We start from the raw sequence: 24555 nt of genomic DNA on the forward strand, positions 1-24555 counted from the left end.
AATGTCATTCCCAATTAGGAGGATGTCATCTACATACAATACGAGGAAGACAACTGCGCTCCCACTGATCTTTTTGAACACATATGGTTCCTCCTCGTTCTTGATGAAACCAAACATTTTGATCACATCATTGAAATGAGTATTCCAACTCCGAGATGCCTGCTTAAGTCCATAAATGGACCTTTGCAGCTTGCAGATCCTGTGATCATCTTCACTGGATGTGAAACCAAGCGGCTGTTCTATATAGATATCTTCCTCAAGATATCCATTTAAGAATGCTGTTTTCACGTCCATCTGCCATATTTCATAATCAAAATAGGCTGCAACAGCAAGCAATGTGCGGATGGATTTAATTAACATCTCATGTATCAAAAATCGATCTAATTAACATACTTTCAGATCTGATACATCATATGTAATATCTAAAAAATAAAATTTAAATTAAACTATTCAAAATTAAATCTATTCTAGATAAGTTACTAGAACAATTCTACAACTAGTCTAGACATGCAAAAGATTAATTTTATGAAATAATTAAAATTTTATTTTTTATTTTTTGATCTGATTATAATAATTATAACATCAAAAAAATAAAGAATAAATTAGATTTAATTCATATTTTAATCTCATTAAAATATAAAACTTATGACTATTCATGGATTCAACTAATCCTAGTCTAGTCATGCATCTTATGCATGTAAGATCTTCTTAGATTTAATTTTAAATATTTTAATTTTAGATCCTATCACATCTGATGTGATATCTGAAATTTTTAATATTAAATAAATAAAAATTAAAATTAGATCTAAATTAGATCTGAAATAGAGCCAACAACCTGGCTCTGATACCACTTGGAGGAAAACCGCTTTTCCTCGTAGGATCTTCCAGATTTCATCAAATCTGGGACGGAATGATTTTTTTAAAAAAAAATTATCCTACATATTTCAGATCTAATTCTCTAGATCTAATTTTATTATCTGATATTTAAAATCTAAAATTAAATCTAAAACTATGATGAAAGAAGAAGTACCTCAAGGGTAATCTGATTACCCTGTAGATGATCTCTGCACAGCCTGAGGTTCTGATGTAGCCATGTAAGCGCCTGGCCTCTACTAGTATCCACTCAGGCAGGATCTGGAACATCTTCTCCTCGTGAATCTACGCTCCAAAAATCAAATCTTTATCTGATTTAAAAGTGCTTCAGAACTCCTTCTGAAGTTGGAGCAGCAACCTGTCGAAGATGTCCTATAGCCTTCTGTTCCAAGCGTCACCACGCCTTAGATCTCTGCCAGATGGACGTCCAACTTTTCGGACATGAAGAGGGGAGGAAGGAGAGTAGGGAGGACATGGAGAAGAGGGTAGGGGGTGGCAGCTATTGAGTTTTGTGCATAAAATAATTTCTTCCCCGAAACCCTAGGTGCAGCAGGGTTTATATAGACCCTATATGCTGCGCAGTGCCACATCATTCAACCAATCAAAAAATTTTAATAAATTTTAAAAAAATTTTGATTGGTGGAGTGATGTCATATGATCATATCAAATAAAAACCTCACCCTCTCTCCTAAGTTGGCACCAACAATGGATAAGCTCAATCAAGGTAGCGCCAAAGAGTCCAAGTTTATCAGGACTCTTTAGTTCTTATCCATTTGGAGCGCCCACTTAAATTCAATTGGGCTTATACCATAATTTGATTATGGCACCCAATTTGATTGGGTTTTGGCATGTGGACACTCCACAAAAATCATCCAATGAGTCATTTTCAATTTAAGATCCATATGTCAACTTTTGACAGATGTCCTAAAATAAATTTGACAGGTGCTATAAATTAGCAGGTGTTGTCTTAAATTCATCTCATGAATTTAAGACAAGCTTTTTTTGAGCTAGACAATTTTTATTTAGACTGAGAGAAATCTTTCTAAGATTCTCTGGATGAGTCAAATCATATTTGGCTCAGTAGAGACAGAAAAGATTACACGAGGAGAAAGTTAGGCTCAATCGTGTGCTAGCACGATTTCTTTGAACCTATTTGGATCTTATCCAAATCAATTGAGCTAGCTCAATTGATGACATCCAGACCCTAACCCTTGTTTGTGTGACCTAGTTAGGTTAAATTTCATATGCTAATGAGACATGTCGTGATCTCATCATCGACATCATCGAAACTTCTTTCGATGGATCAGAACTCTTTTGATTCAGACAATTAGAATGATCGATCATCAATATCATTCTAATTGCTCTCAAAATCCACCAGTGACACCTAGCAGTATGTGGTGGCAACCCATCAAAACTGAAGACGAACCTCTCGGTGCAGCTACCTATGTGATTGAGTTCCTCTATCATGAGTCCCGACTGAATTAGGGTTAAAGTGAACTTGTCAAACCCAACATCAGTCATATGAATCAATCGATCGATCCGAGTCCGATGTGAAACCTTAATGGAAAATTTTTTTTTCATTATTTCACTCTGCCATGGCCATGGGCTTAAAGACTCGATCTTTCGATCATCATAGGACTACTCTCATCTACCGAGGTTGATAGATCCCATCTTGGTGCGATCTGATTCCTACAATGAACATGCTACAGCCAACATACATCTCAGGATTCTGAATGGCTAGGAGACCGAGTTATAGTGTAGTCAAACTATAGCACACTCAAGGTGAACTGTCGATGCACCTTAGGTCAAAGAACTAGACACACAACTGCAGCATCGAGCTAGTCATCGACGAGAAGGTAGACTTCCTTATGGCTGCTCGAGGTGGTCACGCTCAGTACTCTCGTTCTCAACGAATACCTGTACTCTCACTTCGGTGTCTCCACACCGTAGACTCAAGACACATCTACCCTAAGGAAGCGATCGTACACTAACCTTTCAGATCGATCACCATCCTCGTGATGATCCTATGGTCAGGAGCTGTTTATGAGTTAGTTATGTAAATTCATGCCTTAAATTTTTAACTCTTGAAAATATAAATTTACATTCCCACTAACTCAAAGGATGTATCATAGACACAATGTACACAATGTGATAGAAGAATAATCATTTTATTCATTTATAGTCAAAATTATAAATTTGCCCTTAGATTTGTACAGGAATGTGTCAGCCAATCTGGCATCTAGAGCACACATCTAACAGGTCGGACTTGTAAGGAAAGTTCGCATGCCAAAGGATGTCTAGCAAGGGACTCTCTGATGCCTATGTCAACCACAGCCTAAGTAGCAGATGAAGAAGAAAAAATGGTGAAAGGGAGTGAAAGAAGTGCTCTAGATCTAGGGCCGAACTTGTTTCTCTCTGCCCTTACCTTAAGGTCCCTCTTTTTATTTCTTTAAATAGGTGGAGTCATAGGTTGCCACATTGGAGTTGCATAAGCCACCTGGAGCTTGCTAGGTTACGATCTGACAAGCTACTAGTAGCCGTCTGAGCCTACAGCACCATTATCTGAAGGTCATTGTGTTAGCCACCACCCCATGTCCGATGTTGTTAGTTGTGAGCTCTAGTGGCCAACCATGCCTGCAGATGGAGTTGGTTAGTCATGGGTGTCAGTCGCAAGGTGCATCCATATTTGAAAGGCTGTTGAAAAACTTTAAAGACTATGTGCATGATCAAATGGGCTGGTGGTCCGAAATTGAAGTGGCATCGAGACCTCACTCCAGATGCATTCGCACCCATGCAGCATGCAAGTCATCACCTCCCCATCATCGGTCGGATCCCAACCTTGAGGTCAGTGGTGGATCAAAATAGGTCAGGCACAGGCCGGCACCATGGCATTGTCTGGTCTCGAGCGAATGAATGCTCCCCGAACTTTCCGACACAGTCTGGCCCATCCGTCGTATTGGCAGATGGCTGACCGCAGCCTGAAGAAAGGGATCCGATAATCAGACAACCCTCATAACAAGTATGGCTGATGCTCTACCAAACTATCATCGCACAACATGCCACATCCTCTTTAGGTACAAGATATTACTAGTCATGTGCTAATCCAAGATTAATATATTCATTAATCATCTAGCATCATAATTATGTAAAAACTAATGTTGGATTTTCATGTAGGAGCATGTATGTATGTTTCAAAAAAAAAATTTTCTAAACAATGTAGCGGAATAGAACATTAAAACACTTTTTAATCCAAAACATATACTGAAATGGAACACATGCTGAATTTTATACTGAAATTAAATATATATGATTGAATCATATACCTGTTTCACAATTTCTCTCTTCAAATCTGGATCTGGAAGAAGGTAAGTTCTTCCTTAGCCGTGCAAGTATCCGACCTCTACGGATATCCACTCAGGATCAGCCTGGAACAGTCCTCTATGGTATTGATCTTTCTTCTCCAAAAATGTGACTACAAATCTGAACGAAGTCTGGATTGCGATCAACTCTTTAATTCTTTTCTTGATCTTTTTCTTTTCTTCTTTTTTTGCTCTTCTTCTCTTAGTTATGCAGCAACCAAGCTCTAGAAATAAGCTACAAAGAAGTGCCACCCAAGCTTCCTTGGGCATGGAGATGATGGATGTCCAAACCCCTTTGGATGTTGGAAACAAAAGGGAAAAGAGGGAGAGGCGTGGGGAGCTCTTAGGAGGTATGGGGGCTACTGAAAATCAAATGCCTAAAGCCTTAGAGAAGGCTCCTTTGAATAGGCAAAAGGTTTGAATCCTATTCAAAATCAAATAGCTCCTTAATACAAGTCTTACTTGCATTAGAAATCCTTGTAACTTTAGATATTTGACCCTCTTTAAGAGATCCATGAGGCGCTAACTATTGCAGCCTTTTAACCCACTTTCTCACATGCCATATAGGGCTTAGGGGATGCCCATTGCTGGTCCTATATGCCCTCTATCATGTAGACATGCCCAACTTGACCAAATCAAGTGGTGCTCCAATGCAAACAATCAAAAAAATTGATTAAGGGTTTGAACCCTTAATACATATGATCTAAAATTCTAGGCATCTAATAATTAGAGCCCAATGAATCTAATTTATTTAGATTATTAGTAGATAATTAACTCAAATAAATTTTATCAAAAAAGTAATTTAAGTGCAAAGATGAAATTAGATTTAACCGTATGCTAGAAAGGTTACCCTGAATCTAATAGAGTTTCTCTAAATCCAATTTAGACTTCATAAGCCTAATTGTTTATTCTAGATCTAATTTTTTTGTTATGTGACTCCATAAGTTTCATTCTATCTGATAGTGAGATATATCATGATCTCTATTATATTATCATTGAAACTCTTTTTAATGGATCGGAATAATTTCACTCTAACTCATCAAGAATTGTCGATCCTGAGCAATCCTAATGAGCTCTCATAATCTACCAATGACACCTAACAGTATGTAGTAGCAACCTAATAGAACTGAAATAAAATCTTAAGATATAGTTCACATGTGATTCAGTCTTTTTATCGTAAGTCCCGACTAGATGATAAGTCATAGATAAATCGTCAAACTTCATCATCAGTCATATAATAGATTCGATTAGTTTAAGTCCAATTATGATCCTCATAGAAATTTTTTTTCATCAATCACATTGCTGTGGCTACAAACTCTCAGACTCAACTTCTCAAATCTCATAGGACTACTCTTCTCTATCAAAGTTGATAGATTCCAGCTAAATACGCATCCTACTCCTATAATAGACCAACTATCACCAATATCTACTATAAGATCTCAATAAGATGATGTTTATGTATCAGTCAAACTTCAGCAGCCTCATTGCGAGCCATCATACCATCACAGATCAAAAGACTATTCATACAACTAAAGTATCGAGATGATTACTGATGATCGAATAGAAATTCAAGTGATCTCTCATATAATCACACTCAGTACAAGATGTTTTCTAATAACTATCCGCACTTATCATTTAGTGTCTCTATACTATAGACCAGAGACTTATCTATCCTGAAAGAAGTGTTCTGTACACCGATCTATCGGATTGATCACCATGCTTATGATTATACTATGATCGAGAGCATTTAAAAATTTTATATGTGCCTCTAATTCTCAATACTTTGAGAATATGTATCGAAGTATTAATTCCACAGATGATTCAAGGATACATCACTCTTGAATAAAAATCAAACTTGCTCTTTTATTAATCAAATCAATATATCAAATATAAAATTATGCGCTAGATTTATTACAATATGTCTGTCATATTGGCTTCTAGGACATACATCTAACAATCTTCGATTTGGACTAAAGCCAATTGGCCACTAATCTAAGTCCCATCTTCTCAAGATAGACTTCCATCTTTGGCTGGCTTAATTACTTTGTCATTAGGTCTGCCATGTTGTTCGCAAAGTCTACTCTTCGCACCTAAACATATTTCTTTTTGAGGTAGTCGCGTATACTGGTGCTCTATGTACTTGAACTTCTGATAAGACTTTGGCTCCTTAGCAAGGACTATAGCGCTGTTGTCTTTGCAATATATTATCATAGTATTTAATGGTATGACATCCAGTTCTGCAACTAATATTAAAATCAGAATGCATCCTACACATCTTAGCATACTCAACTTCCATGGTTGCTTGGAACATACCAAACCAACATTACACAAGAACACATCCTAATGAAGATACTTTATCATCAGCATCCGTGTATCCTCCCACTCTTAACTCTATCCCTTCTCTAAAAATCAAAAATAAATCTTTTATACTTTTCAAGTACTTAAGAATATTTTCACAGCAATCCAGTACTTCCATCCTAGATTCGATTGATATCTACTCATGACATTCATAGCAATGGTTATATCAGATTGAGTACATAGCATGGCATACTCTTATACCCAAGAGATAGAGGTTCCCTTTCAGGGTTTTCTGTACTGAACCTTTTTAGCATCTCCTCTTTATACTTTTCTGTGAAAAGCTAAGCATCTGCTTGGATCTATCTTTATAGACCTTTATATTCTCAAAATATAGGATGTTTACTCTAGGTCTTTCATGAAAAATTTTTTGAACAACAATCTTTTGACCAAGGTCAGCATGAGAATATCATTCTCAATGAGGAGAATATCATCCACGTACAATACGAAAAATGTTATGGCACTCTCACTAACCCTCATGTATACACAAAGTTCCTCTTCATTCTTGACAAAACTAAACAATTTGATCGTATCATCAAAATAAAGATTCCAACTCCGAAAAGTTTGTTTTAATCCATATATGGATCTTTGCAGCTTACAAACTTGGTGATTAGCATCACTTGATGTGAAACCCAAAGACTACTCCATATAGATATCTTCCTTAAGATATCTATTCAAGAAGGTAATTTTCACATCCATCTATCAGATTTCATAATCATAATAAGTTACAACAGCAAAGAGAGTGCGAATGAATTTTAGCATGGCAACGGATAAGAAGATTTTCTGATAGTCAATACCTTCACACTGACTATAATCTTTTGCCACGGGCCTAGCTTTATAGGTCTCTACCTTACCATCTGCACCTAATTTTCTTTTGTAGATCCATTTATACCTAATGGGTACTATACCCTCAAGTGGATCCACTAAAGTCCATACTTGATTCGAGTGTATTGAGTTAATTTCTGACTTCATTGTATCTAACCATTTTTCGAAATCGATGTCAAATATCATCTCGTCAAAGGTATTAGGATCATCACCATGATACTTATCTCCCACAAGAAATATTTCTTTTACTTCCTCCGTAAGTATATCCATATATCTTTCAGGAGATCAGAAGATCCTGTTAAATCTACGAGATGGTAGAGGAACATCAACTACTGGCTCATGAATAATGGGTTCCTAAGGATCCATAGCATTTTGCTATTTAGAGATTTTCTCTTCAAGCTCAACTAACCTCCTACTGCCATCTTAGATAAACTATTTTTCTAGGAATATGGCGTTCCGACTCACAGTCACATTGTGATCTTATGGAAAGTAGTAGTATTCTATTGATTCTTTTGGATACCCTATAAAATGAGCTATTACAGATCTATCCTCTAATTTATCAGCCATCTATCTTTTGACATAGATCGAACATCTCCAAATCTTAAGATAATCTAGACTCGGTTTGTTACCATGCCATATCTCATATGGTGTGGTAGGAATGAATTTTGATGAAACCCTATTCAATAAGTGAATTGCAATTAATAAGACATGTCCCTAAAGATATAAAGGTAAATCAATAAAGCTCATTATGGACCTAACCATATCCAATAAGGTCCTATTCCTCCTTTCGAATATCCCATTGAGCTGAAATATTCTAGGAGGAGTCCATTGAGAGACTATACCGTTGTCTTTACCTCAATCAGATCGAAGAACCTTAATAGATTTGTCTGTTTGTTTCTCTACTTCATTTCTGAATTTTTTGAATTTTTCAAAAACTTCAGACTTATATTTCATCAGATACACACATCCATACTGTGACAGATCATCGATAAAAATTATGAAGTAGCTATAACCATCCTTGATCTGCACATCAAATGACCCACATACATCGATATGCACCAACGTAAGTAACTCGATGGCCCTTTCTCTGTCCCATAAAGAATAACTTGACCATTTTCTTTGAAGACAAAATTTACAAGTTATGTACGACTCTGAATTAAAAGAGCCAAGGATCTCATTCTTTTTCAATTTGTTTATCCTATCTTCTCCAATATAATCTAGTCTATAATGCTACAAGTACTTTTGGTTAATTTTATCTTTGGATCTCTTTTCACCTACACCACTCACGACTTACTCATTTAAATTTATATTCACATTAATATGTAAGTGATAAAAATTATCAATTAAAAGATCATATACAACCAATTTATTTTGTAAATAAATGGAACAAGTCTTTATTAAAATTAAAATCAAAACCATCCTGTGCTAACACAGATACAGAAATCAAATTCTGACTAGCTATAAGAACAAAATAATAATCTTTTAAATCTAATCTAAATCCTGACGATAATTGAAGTGGATAAGTGCCAATGACTTCTGTTGTAACTTTTACTCTATTGCCGATCCAAAGAATCATATCACCTTCCCTTAATCTGCTACTTTCTATTAGACCTTGTATTGAAGTACATATATGAGCACTCTGATTTTGTCACCCTTCTTGATCTTCAGGCTCTCCAAGTAGAGTGGATAATTTCTCCTTCAGTGGCCTTCAATATCACAGTGAAAATACTTTTTCTTTACTTCAGCCTTCTTCAAAATATTTTTCTTTGGCTTGCTCACTTTCTTCTGCTTCTTCGTGGGTTTACTCTTCTTTTTCCAACTAGACTTTCTCTTGGATGAAAAAGTCTACTTCACAGTGAGAACAGTACCCCTTCAACTCTTCAAAATTCTCTCAGCAGTGACCAACATATTGATCAATTTGGGTATAGTGCAATCTAATTTGTTCATATAAAAAATTACAATAAATTGACTATATGAACTCGTAAAAGATTGAAAGATCAAATCCATTAGCAATTCCTTTTGCATATTTAGCCCAAGCTTCTTAAACTCCTTTATGTCGTTGATCATTGTCATATAGTGGTCATAGACTGACTGTCCTTCGCGTATCTTCAGATTGAAGAGTCTCTTGATACTTTGAAGCGTGCAGTTCGACTCTGCTCATCATATAACTCTTGTAGATGAGTGATCATAGCCCTGGCAGTAACCATATGCTCATGCTGGCTCTGCAACTCGTTTGACATGGAAGCCAGCGTATAGCACTTAACCTGACTGTCTTCATCCATCCACTTTTCATATGCTGTTCTTTGCTTAGCAGTAGAATGGTTTGGTAATACTAGAAATTCCTGATCGAGTACATGATCTAAATTTTCAAAAGTCAGGACAATTCTGAGGTTTCTTAGCCGTCTTTAAAACTGGTTCCGATCAAATGATTAGATTCAAAGATACAGGCTAGAGGGTTTGAAGCAAATATGGTTTAACTGCGATAGTAGAAATTCAAGTTAGACTTTTGTACTTTAAATTTATATTTACTCTAGAAACTTTAAGAAGTAAACAATGACTCCTACTATTTTTTTGGATCCCTACACTTTTCAGATGGGAAGTGAAAATCCTAATGCGACAACTAAGTTTCTAATGAATGCTGTAATTCCACCGATGCCATGCACCTCACCTAACAGTTATTGATAACATGCACATCGATGTGTGGACAACTCTTTGCCCAGATTCTTCTCTAAGCATGTTACAGCGATTCGGTCTCTAAGTTATGTGGGCTTACTTAATAATTATGGATCACACTTCTTAGTTAAATCCGACCCACCATTCACAAGTAGGTGCAAAACCATCATTGGATCCCTCACCTAATAGTTATTGGGCCCAATTCCATCCTTATCTTGGAGCAACTCTTTACTAATAGAGTGGTTGTATATTTTCGATACAATTGAACCACTATGACCAGCTAAGAACAATCAACATCAGTACCACATCAGCACATCTACAACGATGGAAGACCTATGGATTTAATATTTATGGAGAGATTTAGATTTAGATCTCATCTAATCAATCATTATATAACCGATCTAATTGGCATGGACTAAACCAAATCACCAAGCAACCTTATTCAAAACTCAATCTTCCAAATTGATCAGATAAGTGGAGATCAGTGGGGGTTCCTCCATTGCTTTCCTCAGTCACTAATAAATTAATCAAATCAGCGAACAGAATCAATTAAATAACCACCTCTCAATTACTTACCTTAGACACTAATAGATTAATTAGTCCAAATAGATTAGCTTAAGCGAATTAGGCTCAAGCCATCGAGCCGAATTAGGTCCTTAGATTAATTGATTCTACATATGAAATTTAATTGATTTGATCAACAATAATTATATAATCTTAAAACTTAATTAACCTAACCCTAATCAATACTTGACTCGATTTGATCAATTACTTAATGAATTAGACCCATTATGTTTAAATCAAAAATCCTAGATACAATCTAATTATATGACCTAATTTTTTATTTACGCATGATCAAAATTCTCATGCAAAAATATAAATTTCAAATTCTAAAATCAAATTTCAGATCTAAATTCTTTGCATAAAAGATAAATTTTAGATCATGAAACTAATTTTCAAATTTAACATACAAGTATATATCTCATATATGTATATAAGATTCAGATCTAAACAAAAATTCAGATCATAACATGATATCATATATCTTATATATAAATCATGAATCAAATTGAAACTAATTTTTAGATCTAAATATACAATCATACATCTCATATATGAATCATAAATCAGATCAAAATAACTTTTAGATTTATGTATACATCTATATATCACATATACATGAACTAGAATCCTATTTAGAATAAATTTCAGATCTATGCATGCCTTTACATATCGAATATATGAACTAAAAATTAAATCTAAAATAAATTTTATATTTAAAGCAATCACCTATATATCTTATGTATCAAAAAAAATCAGATTTTGATACTCTTTTTAAAAACATGTATATCAATTTCATGCATATGAAATCCATGGCTCTGATACTATTATTGGATTTTCGTGTAGGGACATGCATGTATATTTCAAAAAAAAAAATTTAAATAATACAGTAGAATAGAAGATTAAAATATCTTTTAATCTAAATCATACATGCATAAAATAAAAAACACAAGGATCTACTTCACATGCTGAAATTGAATACATGCTAAAATTTATACTGAAATTAAATATGTGATCGAATCATATACCTATTTCATAATTTTTTTCTTCAAATCTGGATCTGAAAGAAGGTAAGTTCTTCCTTAACCGTGCAAGTATCCGACTTCTATGGGTATTTACTCAAAATCAACCTCGAACAGCCCTCTATGGTGTTGATATTTTTTCTTCAAAAATGATCATCCTACGAATCTGAACAAAATCTGAATCACGATCAACTCTTTAATCCTTTCCGTAATCTTTTTCTCTTTTTTTCTTGTTCTTCTTCTGTTGGTTATACAGCAACCAAGCTCTGAAAATCAACTACAAAGAAGTGCTGCCCAAGCTTCCTTGGGCATGGAGATGATGGATGCCCAAACCCCTTTAGGTGTTGGAAATAAAAGGGAGAAGAGGGAGAGACATGGGGATCTCTTAGGAGGCGTGGGGGCTATTGGAAATCAGATGCCTAGAGCCTTAAAGAAAGTCCTTTTGAATAGGCAAAAGGTTTGAATCCTATTCAAAATCAAATAACCCTTTATTACAAATCTTACTTGCATTAGGAATCCTTATAGCTTTAGATATTTGACCCTTTTTAGGAGATCTATGAGATGCCAACTATTGGAATCTTTTAACCTACTTTCTCATATGCCATATGGGGCTTAGGGGACACACCTTGCTGGTCCCACACGCCCTCTATCATGTGGGTACTTCCAACTTGATCAAATCAAGTGGCGCTCCAATGCAAACAATCAAAAAATTTAATTAAGGATTTGAACCCTTAATGCATATAATCTAAAATCCTAGGCACCCAACAATTGGAGCCCAATGAATCTAATTCATTTAGGTTATTAGTAGGTAATTAAATCGAATTAATCTTATCAAATAAGTATTTCAAATGCAAAGAAGAAATTGGGTTCATCCATATATTAGTAAGGTTATCCTGAATCCAGTAAGATTTTTCTAAATCTAATTGAGACTTCATAAGTCCAATTGCTTATTCTAGGTCTAATCTTTTTGTTGTGTGATCCTGTAAGTTCAATTCTATCTGATAGTGAAATATACCATGATCTTTATCATAGTATCATTGAAATTCTTTTCAATGAGTCGGAACAATTTCACTAACTCATCAACGATTATCGATCTTGAGCAATCTTAGTAAGCTCTCACAATCCACCAGTGACACCTAGCAGTATGTAATGACAATCCAGTAGAACCAAAATAGAACATTAAGATATAATTCACATGTTCAGTCCCTCTATAGTGAGTCCCGACTAGATGGCAAGTCATGAATAAATCGTCAAATATCATCATCAGTCATATGATAGATTCGATTAACTTAAGTCCAATTATGATTCTCATGAAAATTTTTTTTCATCAATCACACTGCTGTGACTACAAACTCTCAGACTTAGCCTCTCAAATTCTATAGAACTACTCTTCTCTATCAAGATCGATAGATTCTATCTAGATGCGTACCTTATTCCTACAGTGGATCAACTGTTGCCAATATTCACTACAAGATCTCAATGAAATCATGTTTATGTATCAGTCAAACTCCAACAGCCTTACTACGAGCAATCGTACCATCACAGATCAAAGGATCAATCACACAACTACAGCATCGAAACGATCACTGACAATCGAATAGAAATCTAAATGATCTCTCGTACGATCACGCTCAGTACTAGTTATTCTCTAACAACTACCCGTACTCGTCGCTCAATGTCTCTACATTGTAAACCAGAGACTCATCTATTCTGAAAAAAATGATCTGTACGTCGATCTATCCGGATCGATCACCGTCCTCATAATGATACTATGATCGGAACCATTTAAAAATTTTATACATGCCTTTAATTTTTAACATTTTGAGAATATATATCAAAGTATTAATTTCATTGACGATTCAAAAACACATCACTCTCGAATGAAAATCAAACTTATTCTTTTATTGATCAAATCAATGTATTAAATATAAAATTATACCCTAAATTTATTACAATATGTCTGCCATATTGACTTCTAAGATATACATCTAACAACTAATACATAGAAGCTAACTACAAAATCAGAAATAGGAACAATACTCCATAATGAAAAATAGATATTTGACTGCTGATATTTTAAACTTAAGGGTACAGAGAAGAGTGCATAATCCATCAACCATTCGGTACCATTATTTATCAACCTCGATTTTGAAGGTTTTATGTCACAACATTTAATTTATGTCAAATATAATGTACATGTGGAAATGCTTGACAAGCACAGTTCAGAAACAGATTCTGTTCAGGTTAACCAAAATTGAACTATTTATTAAACTCTGAAGAAATAATCAACCCTACTACCGCTTACTAAGCTCACGCTGTGTACAAGAAAAATGAAATTCAAATGATGACCGAACAGGTGATATATTATATGCTTTTTGATAGCACCATATACAGATGGAGGGCATGACTTTGCAACATGACTACCATTAAAGACAAGCACTATGTTCTATATCTTGTTAATTAGTACAAATTGATTGTTATTCAGAAAATAATGAAACAAATAGTACCAGCAATCAGCTATATCTGAGGCTGAGAAGAGTTCTGTTGCTTCTTAAACATATTCTTTATCACTTCTTCTTTCTCATCAATGAAACTGAAGAAGCTATAAATGGAGTGAGAACAGCCCTTGCTTGACTGTCCATAAGAAGATGCAGGATCTCTTTGCTTCTTGTTGAACTGAATGAACTGGCGGATTGCCCTTATAAGAAATAGCAGAAGAGAAATAAGGGTAGCGGTCCCACAAACCAAAAATAGTCCCCAAAAACTGCTTACATGAAGCTGGTTAGGATCAGAACTTATGCTTGTCTGAGTAACACAATTTGTCTTGCAAAACCACTTTTTATGAAGTTTCTGGAGTTCTCCTTTCTCTGAAAGGTTTAGTATAGCACTTGACATGTCAACCACAAGGGGAGAATCTCTTGGAAATGCCTGTCATGGTTTGTCAGCAATGCAAAGCATTTGTCATGAAGCAAGCATATAAGAAAACAGATAATCCGGTATTGTAAGAGAAAAGGTATCAAACTATTTATTACATGCTAATAAGAAATCTTATATGCATAACCATTTCATCTGTTTCATCAAGGATATCTCTGTGATGTAATTTAAAGTTCTTGAAGGAATGCTAAATAAGAAAACAGATAATCTGGTATTTTAAAAGAAAAGGTATCAAGCTATGCATTACATGCTAATAAGAAATCTTATCTACATAGTCATTCATCTGTTTCATCAAGGATATCTCTCTGTGTGTTGTATGTCCGTACGTGTGTGTCTATGTATGGCAATTTATCTTTAGTAATGACAGTAGTCACCTCCTTTTGCTGCTTCTCTCTATGAACACAATCAACGACTCCTATTGCTCAAGGGATAACCAGAATAGGAGTCACATGTCGCTGGAACTCATTAGCTCAATGGATGCCATCAGTCAGTTTATGCACAAAAAAAAAATAAAAATCAAGAAGCATAAGCCGATGTCTCCTGAATAGATTTATAGTTGTTTATTTTCTGAACTTACGGATACACCCTAAAGCAGATAATCCATGGTGGCGCCAACAATCCAGTGATAACCCAACACGTATTCTTGGAGAGGATGATGGAGCGATTGCCTAACCTCTATCACCTGGTCTTTTACAACTGTACTAGAGAAGTTTCAAAGCTTTCTGCCCACAAGACGACAAGCGGCCCAGTCAGTCGCTCCACTCTTTTCTCCACTAAGCGAGATTCGCGATCTCAACAACCTCAAAATGTACATGCCGTTATCCCTGGCAGCTAGAGCACATCTCAAAAGCTGTTATTCTCTGACAGACAGCGTACATCCTCAAAAGCGATAGGTACCTGCCTTCGTCTATAACATCCTTTTTTCCGGGACCCTCCAAGTAAGAAGGGAAGATCTATCTCGCATGCCCCCTTTCGAAGATGGACTCCATACGTACTAAATTCCGGCTCCTTCATAGAGCTTTGAGTTCTCCATTCTCCACCCTCCATTCTCCATTCTCCATTCTCCATTACTGGTCTTCCATAATTCATACTTAACACCAGCTCTCCTCTCCATCCACCGCTCAAACCCCTTTTGTTTGCTTCCAAGGGAAATTGATTTAGGCATCGAAGGGTCCATCGTTGAGGAACGTCTCGACAAGAGGACTTTCCTATCTTTGGTGGCTTTGCAAAACCGGCCTAAGGGGTCGATCGAGGATTTGACACTAGCATCCAACTCCGAAGACCTCGACCTGCTACCTTTCGACCGTCATTTTTTTCCGACTCCAACTCAACGGCCTAAGCTAGCTTGACTCTCTGGCGGCAACACTTACCAAAAGTCACTTATAGAGAGAAAGGAAGAAAATTTTCTACTTGAGAAAGAAGAAGATCAAACATATGAAAACTATTTCTTCAGAATTTTAATTCAGTGAATAAAATATAAGCTCTGGGTTTTACCTTTCAACAAGCAATTTGGCTTATTTTTGTGCTATGAAGTTTGAATACAAGCCCTCTTTATCTAGACTCCTTCAAAGCCATAAGAACTATGGGCTCTTGTTCAGATGCATGGGCATAAGCTGTAAAAAAGTTAGGCAGATTCTCATTCCAAGAAACCGGTCTTCCATGTTTCATGCAGGTGCATCTCTCGCTCATTTGGATATTACAGTGCCTTATATATGTATGGACTCCATTATATCAACTCTAGTCTTCTGCCTCAACTGTTCGTCATCTGACAGAGTTTCAGAGGTTACTCTTGCTTGCATGAGCAGAGATTAGATAATCCAACAAGGTACATCACCCTACTTGCCAAATAGTTTTAAGGTTTTGTGCCATGAATATTACAGTGCCTTATACATGTATGGACTCCATTTTATCAACTCTTGTCTTGTTTCTCAACTCTTCGTCATCTGACAGAATTTCCAAGGTTACTGCTGGTTGCATGAGCAGAGACTAGATGATCCAACAAGGTACATTACCCGAGTTGCCAAATGGTTTTATTGGTTTCGTGGCAAACTCGTCTGTTGTAACTTCCACCAGTTCCCCAACTAATCTGCGGAGTATTTGTGGCAGGTAGAAAGCTATTCAAGCCACTTTTCAAAATTTGACTGATCTTATTTGGTCCATAGAGTTGATCATACAGATGGGATGAGCATGTTTGTTTCATGTCACTTGACTTGCTATGGACATACTCCTTATTCTAATTCACAGTACTTTCAAGTTAACTCCATTTCTTACTCCCTGTTATCCAACAGGAAAGTTAAATGCAACTACAGTAGAATTGGTCATATCTTCTCATAGACCATATGTTTGTTTCTTTAACATCCACTGCATGTTGACAATTACCTAAATTGTGAGATGCCCTTGTAGGTTGTTCATCATGAAGTAGATTATGTAATTTAGTTGTTGTAGGTGCCCTTCTATGCATCCCAGTATTTTGGGGCACTCTATGTATGCTTGAATGTTGGTAATATTTCAACTTTTCAAGTCTTCCTTTCAATGCTAGCATCACCATCAATCATATATCTGATGTATAAATTTTCAATATCTGCAGAAATGGTAGTAAGTAGAAATTTCTCTCAGCTAGTTCATTGCATACTTATTTCGACTTGTTTCCAAACATGAAAACTTCCAAGCTGTTACAATCTGTAGCAACTTTTGGAGTCAATAAGATATACCATTGTAAGCCAAGAATATCTGTCCTCTAAATTTATGCCACTTGAATATTGGTAAGACTCATATATTCATTTGCATCAATGGATTAGTTATATTGAATGCAAATGCATCATTTATACTGTTCCTCCTTTTCCTTATTTCTATCCTTACCTAGTTTTTGAATGGAAATTGTCCATACCACAAGTTGATCCTCATTGCTTCTATAGAAGTCTATCATAGTAGGCATATCTTAACTAGCCAACAATCTCAAATAATACAAATATACAATAGATAGTTGTTGAAATCACAAATTATGTCAAACTTAGATCTACAGCAGCTAATGAGTACACATCAGATTGCATGATATCATAAATATGGTGTAGGAAAAAGTGACAAAGCATATTCTTCATGTATTATACAACAAAAAAAATTCAAAAAGTTCCTTCATTCTATTACTCCTTGTAGGATTTGCGATTGTCAACACAACTCTGAAATCTAATCATTTACTTCTCTGCACTCACAAGGATAACATAACAAGGAACTTGAGGGCAAGACTACAATTCTCATGCAATCAATGATAATGGTCCAGAAAAACATCATTCTTTTTTTTCCACTTTTTGAGAACTACCAAGGGATGAAACCCATAGATATTGGATGAGGATGAGATTCAAACCCAGGTCAATGGTGTCAACACCCTGTGACTTTATCGACTGAGCCAGTGGGCACCTTCAAAAACCCAGCAATCTTTTTGAGATTAGCAAAGTAGCACATCTTATATAAGTAAAGAACAATGAAAGTAAAAGAAAAAAATAGTTAATAAATGATCCAGTGATTCATTGATTTTGATATGATGTAAAGTTTTATATGGTTACCATTATATAAATAAAGAAATATCAGAAATAGCATAAAGATAGTGGAAAGAAAAGGAAAAAGGAGGTGCCAATAGGGTTCCATCAGAGATCTCACACTCCATACACACACAAACACATACAAGCATGCATGAGGGTGGCCCAGGCACAATGCTCCTGTCATTGCAGGATTTGGGGAGGTCAGAAGTACACAGCCTTATGTTGTGTGTGGAGAAGCTGTTTCCATATTTCAAACCCATGATACTCTAGTTACAATGGCGCAACCTTACCATTGCACCAAGACTTGCCCTCACATACAAGCATGTAGGCACATAACTAACCAAACTAGGCTATGTGCTAGAGTCCAAGGAACAACAGACTCGACCATTGGTGGAAATGCCATGGTGGTTGAGTCCAACATGGCTATGTTACTCTCTCTCCACCAATTTCATTAGTGGCCTATAAATCAACCAGAGAGGGCCAAAATTCCTCAGGCAGAATCAACTTCATATAAATAGTAGAAAATGTTGAAATAACTTCGATGTGAGAATTGAGTGAGCACCCAAGGTGTGGGTGCCATTGTTGTGAAGAGATAATGAAGAGATAAACAATTTAATTAAATACAGCTGGACTCCAATTATTTCTCTTTATGGATGTGGAGAGAATCATAAGAAACTTATCATTGTTTTTATTCGTAATAGGTTATACAAATTATGTTGAAACTACAGTTTGATTCAGAAATGATTATCTTTTTGGTTTAATATTAACTGGGGGACAACAACACGTGGATTTCATAGAAAATTGTTCAGACTAATAATTTTTCCATAACATATTAATATACATTCTGAGTACTAACATGTGCTTGAATTCAAATAATATACTTACAAATCCCCATCCACTCCTGGTGAATGGCTGCCCGACAATGCCAAACCCACTTCTTTTTGACAGAAACATTTCAACATAGGGAAGCTCATCTACAATTGCTGCCACACCTCCATTTTGGGGTCCACGTCGTAGTGCTTCTTCATAAGCTTCAGGAGAACCAAGAGAAACAAGCCTCGATTGGTGTACATTAAGACCGTATAACAAATAGCTCTGAGCAAAAGATCCTACTTGATAACCAATAGGCTCATTACTAGCTATCAAGCTATCAATCCCTTTTATTGGAGATGAAAGCTGTTGGACAGTAAGAAAAGATGTCAAGCTTGCAGTGTAGCTTGATGTTATCACCATCAGCAGAAATAGCCACACCATCATCACAATTCGCCCAAGTGTGCTCAAAGTATCTTCTTCTGAAACCAATGAGAGAGTTTTTTAGTTATATACACCAACTTGTGCCAGGGTATTAGGTTGCAAGACCATGGCTACTGCAAAGAAATAAAATATTAAATAACTGAGAATGCTCGAGTTAAAATGTTACTCACGCTGTGACTGGAAAGGTGTTGAGAAACTAAACCTGAGTGACAGAAACAAAGAATTGTTAGTTTCTAAATATTATGAAAATAGAAAAGAAACGAGAAGAAATATTACCAGCTTCTACTACATAGTCATGTTGCCGGTCTTCAAGAAATTCTAGTGATGCCATGTGTAACTAGGGCCAATTTTTGTCAGAATAGTGAATTATTTCTAGTGACCTGATTTTATACCTGTGCCATGCAAGTAAGGTGGATTTTCTAAAACATTCTGCAGATACTGTACATTCCTTTTATCTATGGCTATATTTTGTTTTCTTTTTCCTTGGGAGGAAATCTATGGTGGTGCTACATTATCTACAACCAATCTGAGTAGATAAATCATGTTCTTCATTTAAGATTTTCTCCTTGCCATCATACTTTCTGTCATCGATAACAATGAGCAACTCCAAGTTCACGATGAATTCATTGCTGCTAAAGTAACATAAGAGCAAATGTCTACCAGCTATAAGTCTAACTGTCAACGAGGGCGAGAAGCATATATTATTTTCCCATGAACCACCACTGCTAAGGTCCCAAATCAACTAAACACAAATCAGTTTATCACTTAAACAAAGTATATACTCAAATAGAGCATGACATTCATGAGAGGAAAGGTCCTATATAGTGTCTTACATATATTAGTAAAACTCAATTGTAAACATTTATAAGAGATTGCTAGCACAAGAGAATTATTACAAATCAGATGCAATTTTAATATAATTGTACCATTTATTTAAGCATCTAAAAAGGCTTACAGGAACATAGTTATGCACTGCCGCTTGGGTGGACCTCGAAAAGCACTATTTACCCGATGCTCAAGCAGCCAGATAACCACCCCAATTAAGAAGAAAAATGCTCCAGTCATGCACCACATTCCAACAGTAAAAGGCCTGAGAAAAACCCAAGCATTTGACTTGATACTTTTAATAGGTGCCAGTATTACAAGGCCAGTAGAGATATAAGGCTGGGTGAAATCCACTATTTTAGTCCGATTTGTAACTATGGCAATATCCCCGATGGCTGCATCAATGACCTACCATATATTCGATGGTAAGTATCCTAATAATGTGAAAATGAAAACTACAAGAATTGAATAAATTAAATAGGTTGCCAGTAGGTAATTACATCTTCTGCAACCATGTTCACAAGCTCATCATAATTTGGATTGGAGAGACCATTGCCAAAAAGCACATATTGATATAAAACATCATAAGGAATTATGTTAATTATGGCCTTGAATACATCAATGCAATAGCCACTGACGTTTACCATATTGCTTTTGTTCGTTACTGTCACAAATTCAAGATAACTCGCTCTGTAAGGAACTCCAATTCTCATTGGCTTCTCATTATTCGCAACAACCCACCCACGTGGCTTTTCTGTCTTTCCACCAGGCCACACAACTCTGCCAAGAACCTGATTGAAACTTAAATTTCTCTGTCCATTTCCATGAAAACTTTCATGTACAGAAATGGAGAGACCTGAATAATTAGACCAGTATCCAACTGTATGGACCATTGAACCATTAACATTAATGATTTCATAAATATTATTGATGAGGTTGTTATCACTATCAAATTGAATTGGACCAGATAAGCCAGTAAACTTCAAGCTTAATAATTTCTTATGTAACAGGGAACCACCATCAAAGGTTTTAAGCTTTCCCAGTTGCATCTTTCCTTTTGAAGTTGGAAGCTTACTGTTAGAAGAAAAAGTTATATTTCCAGATTCATTAAGGAAGTCATTGATGGCAAGAGCAACTGCCCAGACTGTATCATATGCATAAAACCCATATGTATTTAGATTGAAAACCAACCCTTCTTTGTGCAGTACATTCCATCTAGATGCGAAAGCATCTTTTTCATTTGATTGTGGAACATACTGACGAAAACCTACTACTCCTTGTAGATAACCAAGCGAGTTGCGGCCAAATGATTCAGATGTATCTAGAGTGGTAGAAAACCAGTCAGTTGCCAGCCACACATATTCTTCCGTCAACATTTGAAGATCTCGAGCTGCAGAGAAAATCTCGAGTCCAGAGTCTGGAGTAACATGTACAACATAAACTCGTGGTCCAATCATTCTGGATTTTTGCAGCACATCCAGAACCTTAACGCGGGTAGCTTTGACTGGCAGAGCAATTTTGTAAATCTTTGACATTTTCTTTGCAAGTTCATCATCTAGATAGTATATTCCATTTCTTCCATAATCATCATCCACAAAAATTGCAATGACCTGTCTCCACCCATAGTAATCTACTACATCTGCCACGGCAGCCATCTGGTAAGAATCACTATGTGTCATGCGAAGAAAGAAAGGAAATTCAAGAGAAGAGAGAGTTGGATCTGTGGCAGCAAAGGATATGAGTGGTATTTGCAGTCCATTAGATATGGATGAGATCATATGAGCTACTGCAGAGGATTGTGGCCCAATTAATGCAATTGCTTGCTTCTCAAGAACACTAAAAGCTGCAGCAAGAAGGAAAATACAAATAGCACCATGTTTCAAGATACATATTCAACAGCAATTAATCTGAAGAAAAGAATCACCTTTATAAGTCAAAAGAAAGAAATTTTAAGGATCATTAATTTTATGATTTATCATAATTTCCCAAAAGAGTGATTGTAAATATTTTATTCTTCTAAAATTTTTCCTAAAGTTAGATATAACTTTTAAATTTAAAAAATGCATATAAATTATTTATCTATTGCTATACAACAAAAAGCATATATTTTCTTGAAGGGATATTTTAGCAGCTATATGCAGCATCATTTTTGTTCATATAAAACTTATCAATCCATTGATAGTCCATCCCTGGAGTACTTCATACGGTAACTGAAATGTGCATCTTTTCATAATCTATATTGAAACAAACACTAATCAGTTTACATCATAGTTAAATCATAACCACAAGATTTCACAAATAGTGACACCTATTACAGTATAACAAGTAAGACCCATGTGCAGATTGTTTACTTGAATGCTATGCTTAATAAGGGTGACTATTTGCCAACTTCTGACCATATGTTCAGAAAAGATGAGAATAATTTCACAGTTCTTGATATTCTGTTCTTTGTCCAGTTCTAGACTTTTCATAAATCCTGGAGCTAGATATACTTAAGCCACAGTTCTACCTAAAACATCCTGACACTTGAGCTCAAAACTTTGGAGGATTCTGTGCTAGTAAATGCGAGAGTTTTCAATTGACATCTACAAGGATATCCTTTTTTTTTGCTGCAGGACATAACCAGTTAGACTAGCATGGTTAACATTAAATGCTTTTGTTTTCATGTCACACTGCTCTTCTGAAATCAACTAGTTGTTAAACTGCAAGAACACTTATGCCTGGAAAAATTATTTTGAAACAAACAAGCACGTTACATGGGATAAAGTGAAGCTCAATGTGCTAAAAAATTTGAATCCTTGAAGGGCAGTCATGGAAGTAATAAACTCAACTGAAAATCTTCAAGAATGCTGAAACTATTCTGGGCAAATAATTCCATCTCTTTGCAAAGTTGTTGAGATTTAACTATCTAGAAAATGGAAGGAACAAAACAACTGGTGTGTTTATCATGATTAAATAAATTTCTAGTTTTTGAAAAAGCAAAACAATCTACTAAAGTTTGGGGGGGAGGAGCCCCATCAGATGGTAAGTGATATCCCTACAAATGTTTCCACTAAAGAAATCATTCTCGGATCAAATGGCTGACTGTCATGCGTCTCAGTATGGTTCTCTTTGACATTCTTAGAACTATTTTAGCAATCTTTTCAATTTAACAAGAAAGCATAAATCCTGTGGATGAATAACAAGAAAGCATAAATCCTGTGGATGAATTATTAAGTTGATAGAAAGAATATGAAGGGACTTTCAACTCTTGAATGTTTGATGTTACTGAGAAGACTTGGGGGACTGGAGAGAGTTTTTAAAGAAAGAAAAATGAAATATCTTTCCCCTGAGGACAGATGACCTGGAATGAGTGTCGGCAACAACCATTTTTACATAAATGATGTTTGCTAATTTATAGTTTCACAGATCCAATTTTAAATGAATAGAAGGAGGCATTCCTTGCCCATTTCACTATTTGAATTATTCAAAAGTTCTTCAGTGCCTTGACATATTTGTCGTTATTCACTAACTCACCTTCTCTTCCATCTTGACTAGAGGTTTGTGCCTCTGATGACTTTGATTAGCCCATGGATCTTACTAATCATCTATTATTTACTTCTATAGTATATGATGCTTTCACTTCTTGAAAGAGTAAGAAGGGAGATTCCACCACTTCCTATACTATGAGTATTCAATGTCATTCGATGGCTTAAGTATTATAGAGGTTACCAAGGCCTGTCTCCTTCTCACCAAATTGGGCCTCATATTTATTACTCACGCCTATACTAAGATAACTAGTAAGTAGCCCATCTAGCCAATGTAGCAATTTAGAATCACGTTGTTTTCTGCCAAACTCCACCTATGTTGTACATAACTGGTCCCAAAACTAGATAAAGAAGTAGGGTGTTGCGGTAGGTTGATGGTTAGAAAATTATAGTCACATCCTGAACATGAATCCTAAAGAGAAAAATGTTGGGGCATTCCCTGCACTAAACCAAGAGGAATGAGGGAAAAGGATTCATATGGCCAACACCAAATAGTTTGGGATTAAGGCTTAGTTGAGTTGAATTGTTTATTTCTGCTTATTTGTTCATTATATATACACTTAGTCAATGTTTCAAGTCTCAGTACCAAGTCTTGTACCGCTAACACCCCATACTACCTGAATGGTACAGTATTTAGCATGCTACGATGAGTTAGGTGGGTCTTTTTGTGGTTCCGTACTACAACAGATCCTTTTGTCATGGTAAAGCATACAATGCTTTATGGTCTTTGTTCAGTTTTCAATCCAATATATTGTACCTGTCTGTGACTGTGTTTGTGTGTATACACATACATATGTATATGTATCTGTAT

The 24555-nt window shown here is 35.7% G+C and overlaps 1 protein-coding gene across 1 annotated transcript; it reads right to left on the reverse strand.

Annotated features, from left to right (window-relative positions):
• Window positions 1–14013: 14013 nt before the first annotated feature.
• LOC105035239 (glutamate receptor 3.7) lies at window positions 14014–22060 on the reverse strand (the record flags this gene model as incomplete). Its single annotated transcript, XM_073257957.1, is given in 5 exon segments — window positions 14014–14596; window positions 19024–19430; window positions 19563–19594; window positions 20348–20625; window positions 20718–22060. Coding segments are annotated over 5 exon segments (2471 nt in total), but the record flags the coding sequence as incomplete, so codon positions are not given.
• Window positions 22061–24555: the final 2495 nt, after the last annotated feature.

Source organism: Elaeis guineensis, chromosome 5, assembly GCF_000442705.2.
Source record: "Elaeis guineensis isolate ETL-2024a chromosome 5, EG11, whole genome shotgun sequence".
In the NCBI taxonomy this organism is placed as follows: domain Eukaryota; kingdom Viridiplantae; phylum Streptophyta; class Magnoliopsida; order Arecales; family Arecaceae; genus Elaeis; species Elaeis guineensis.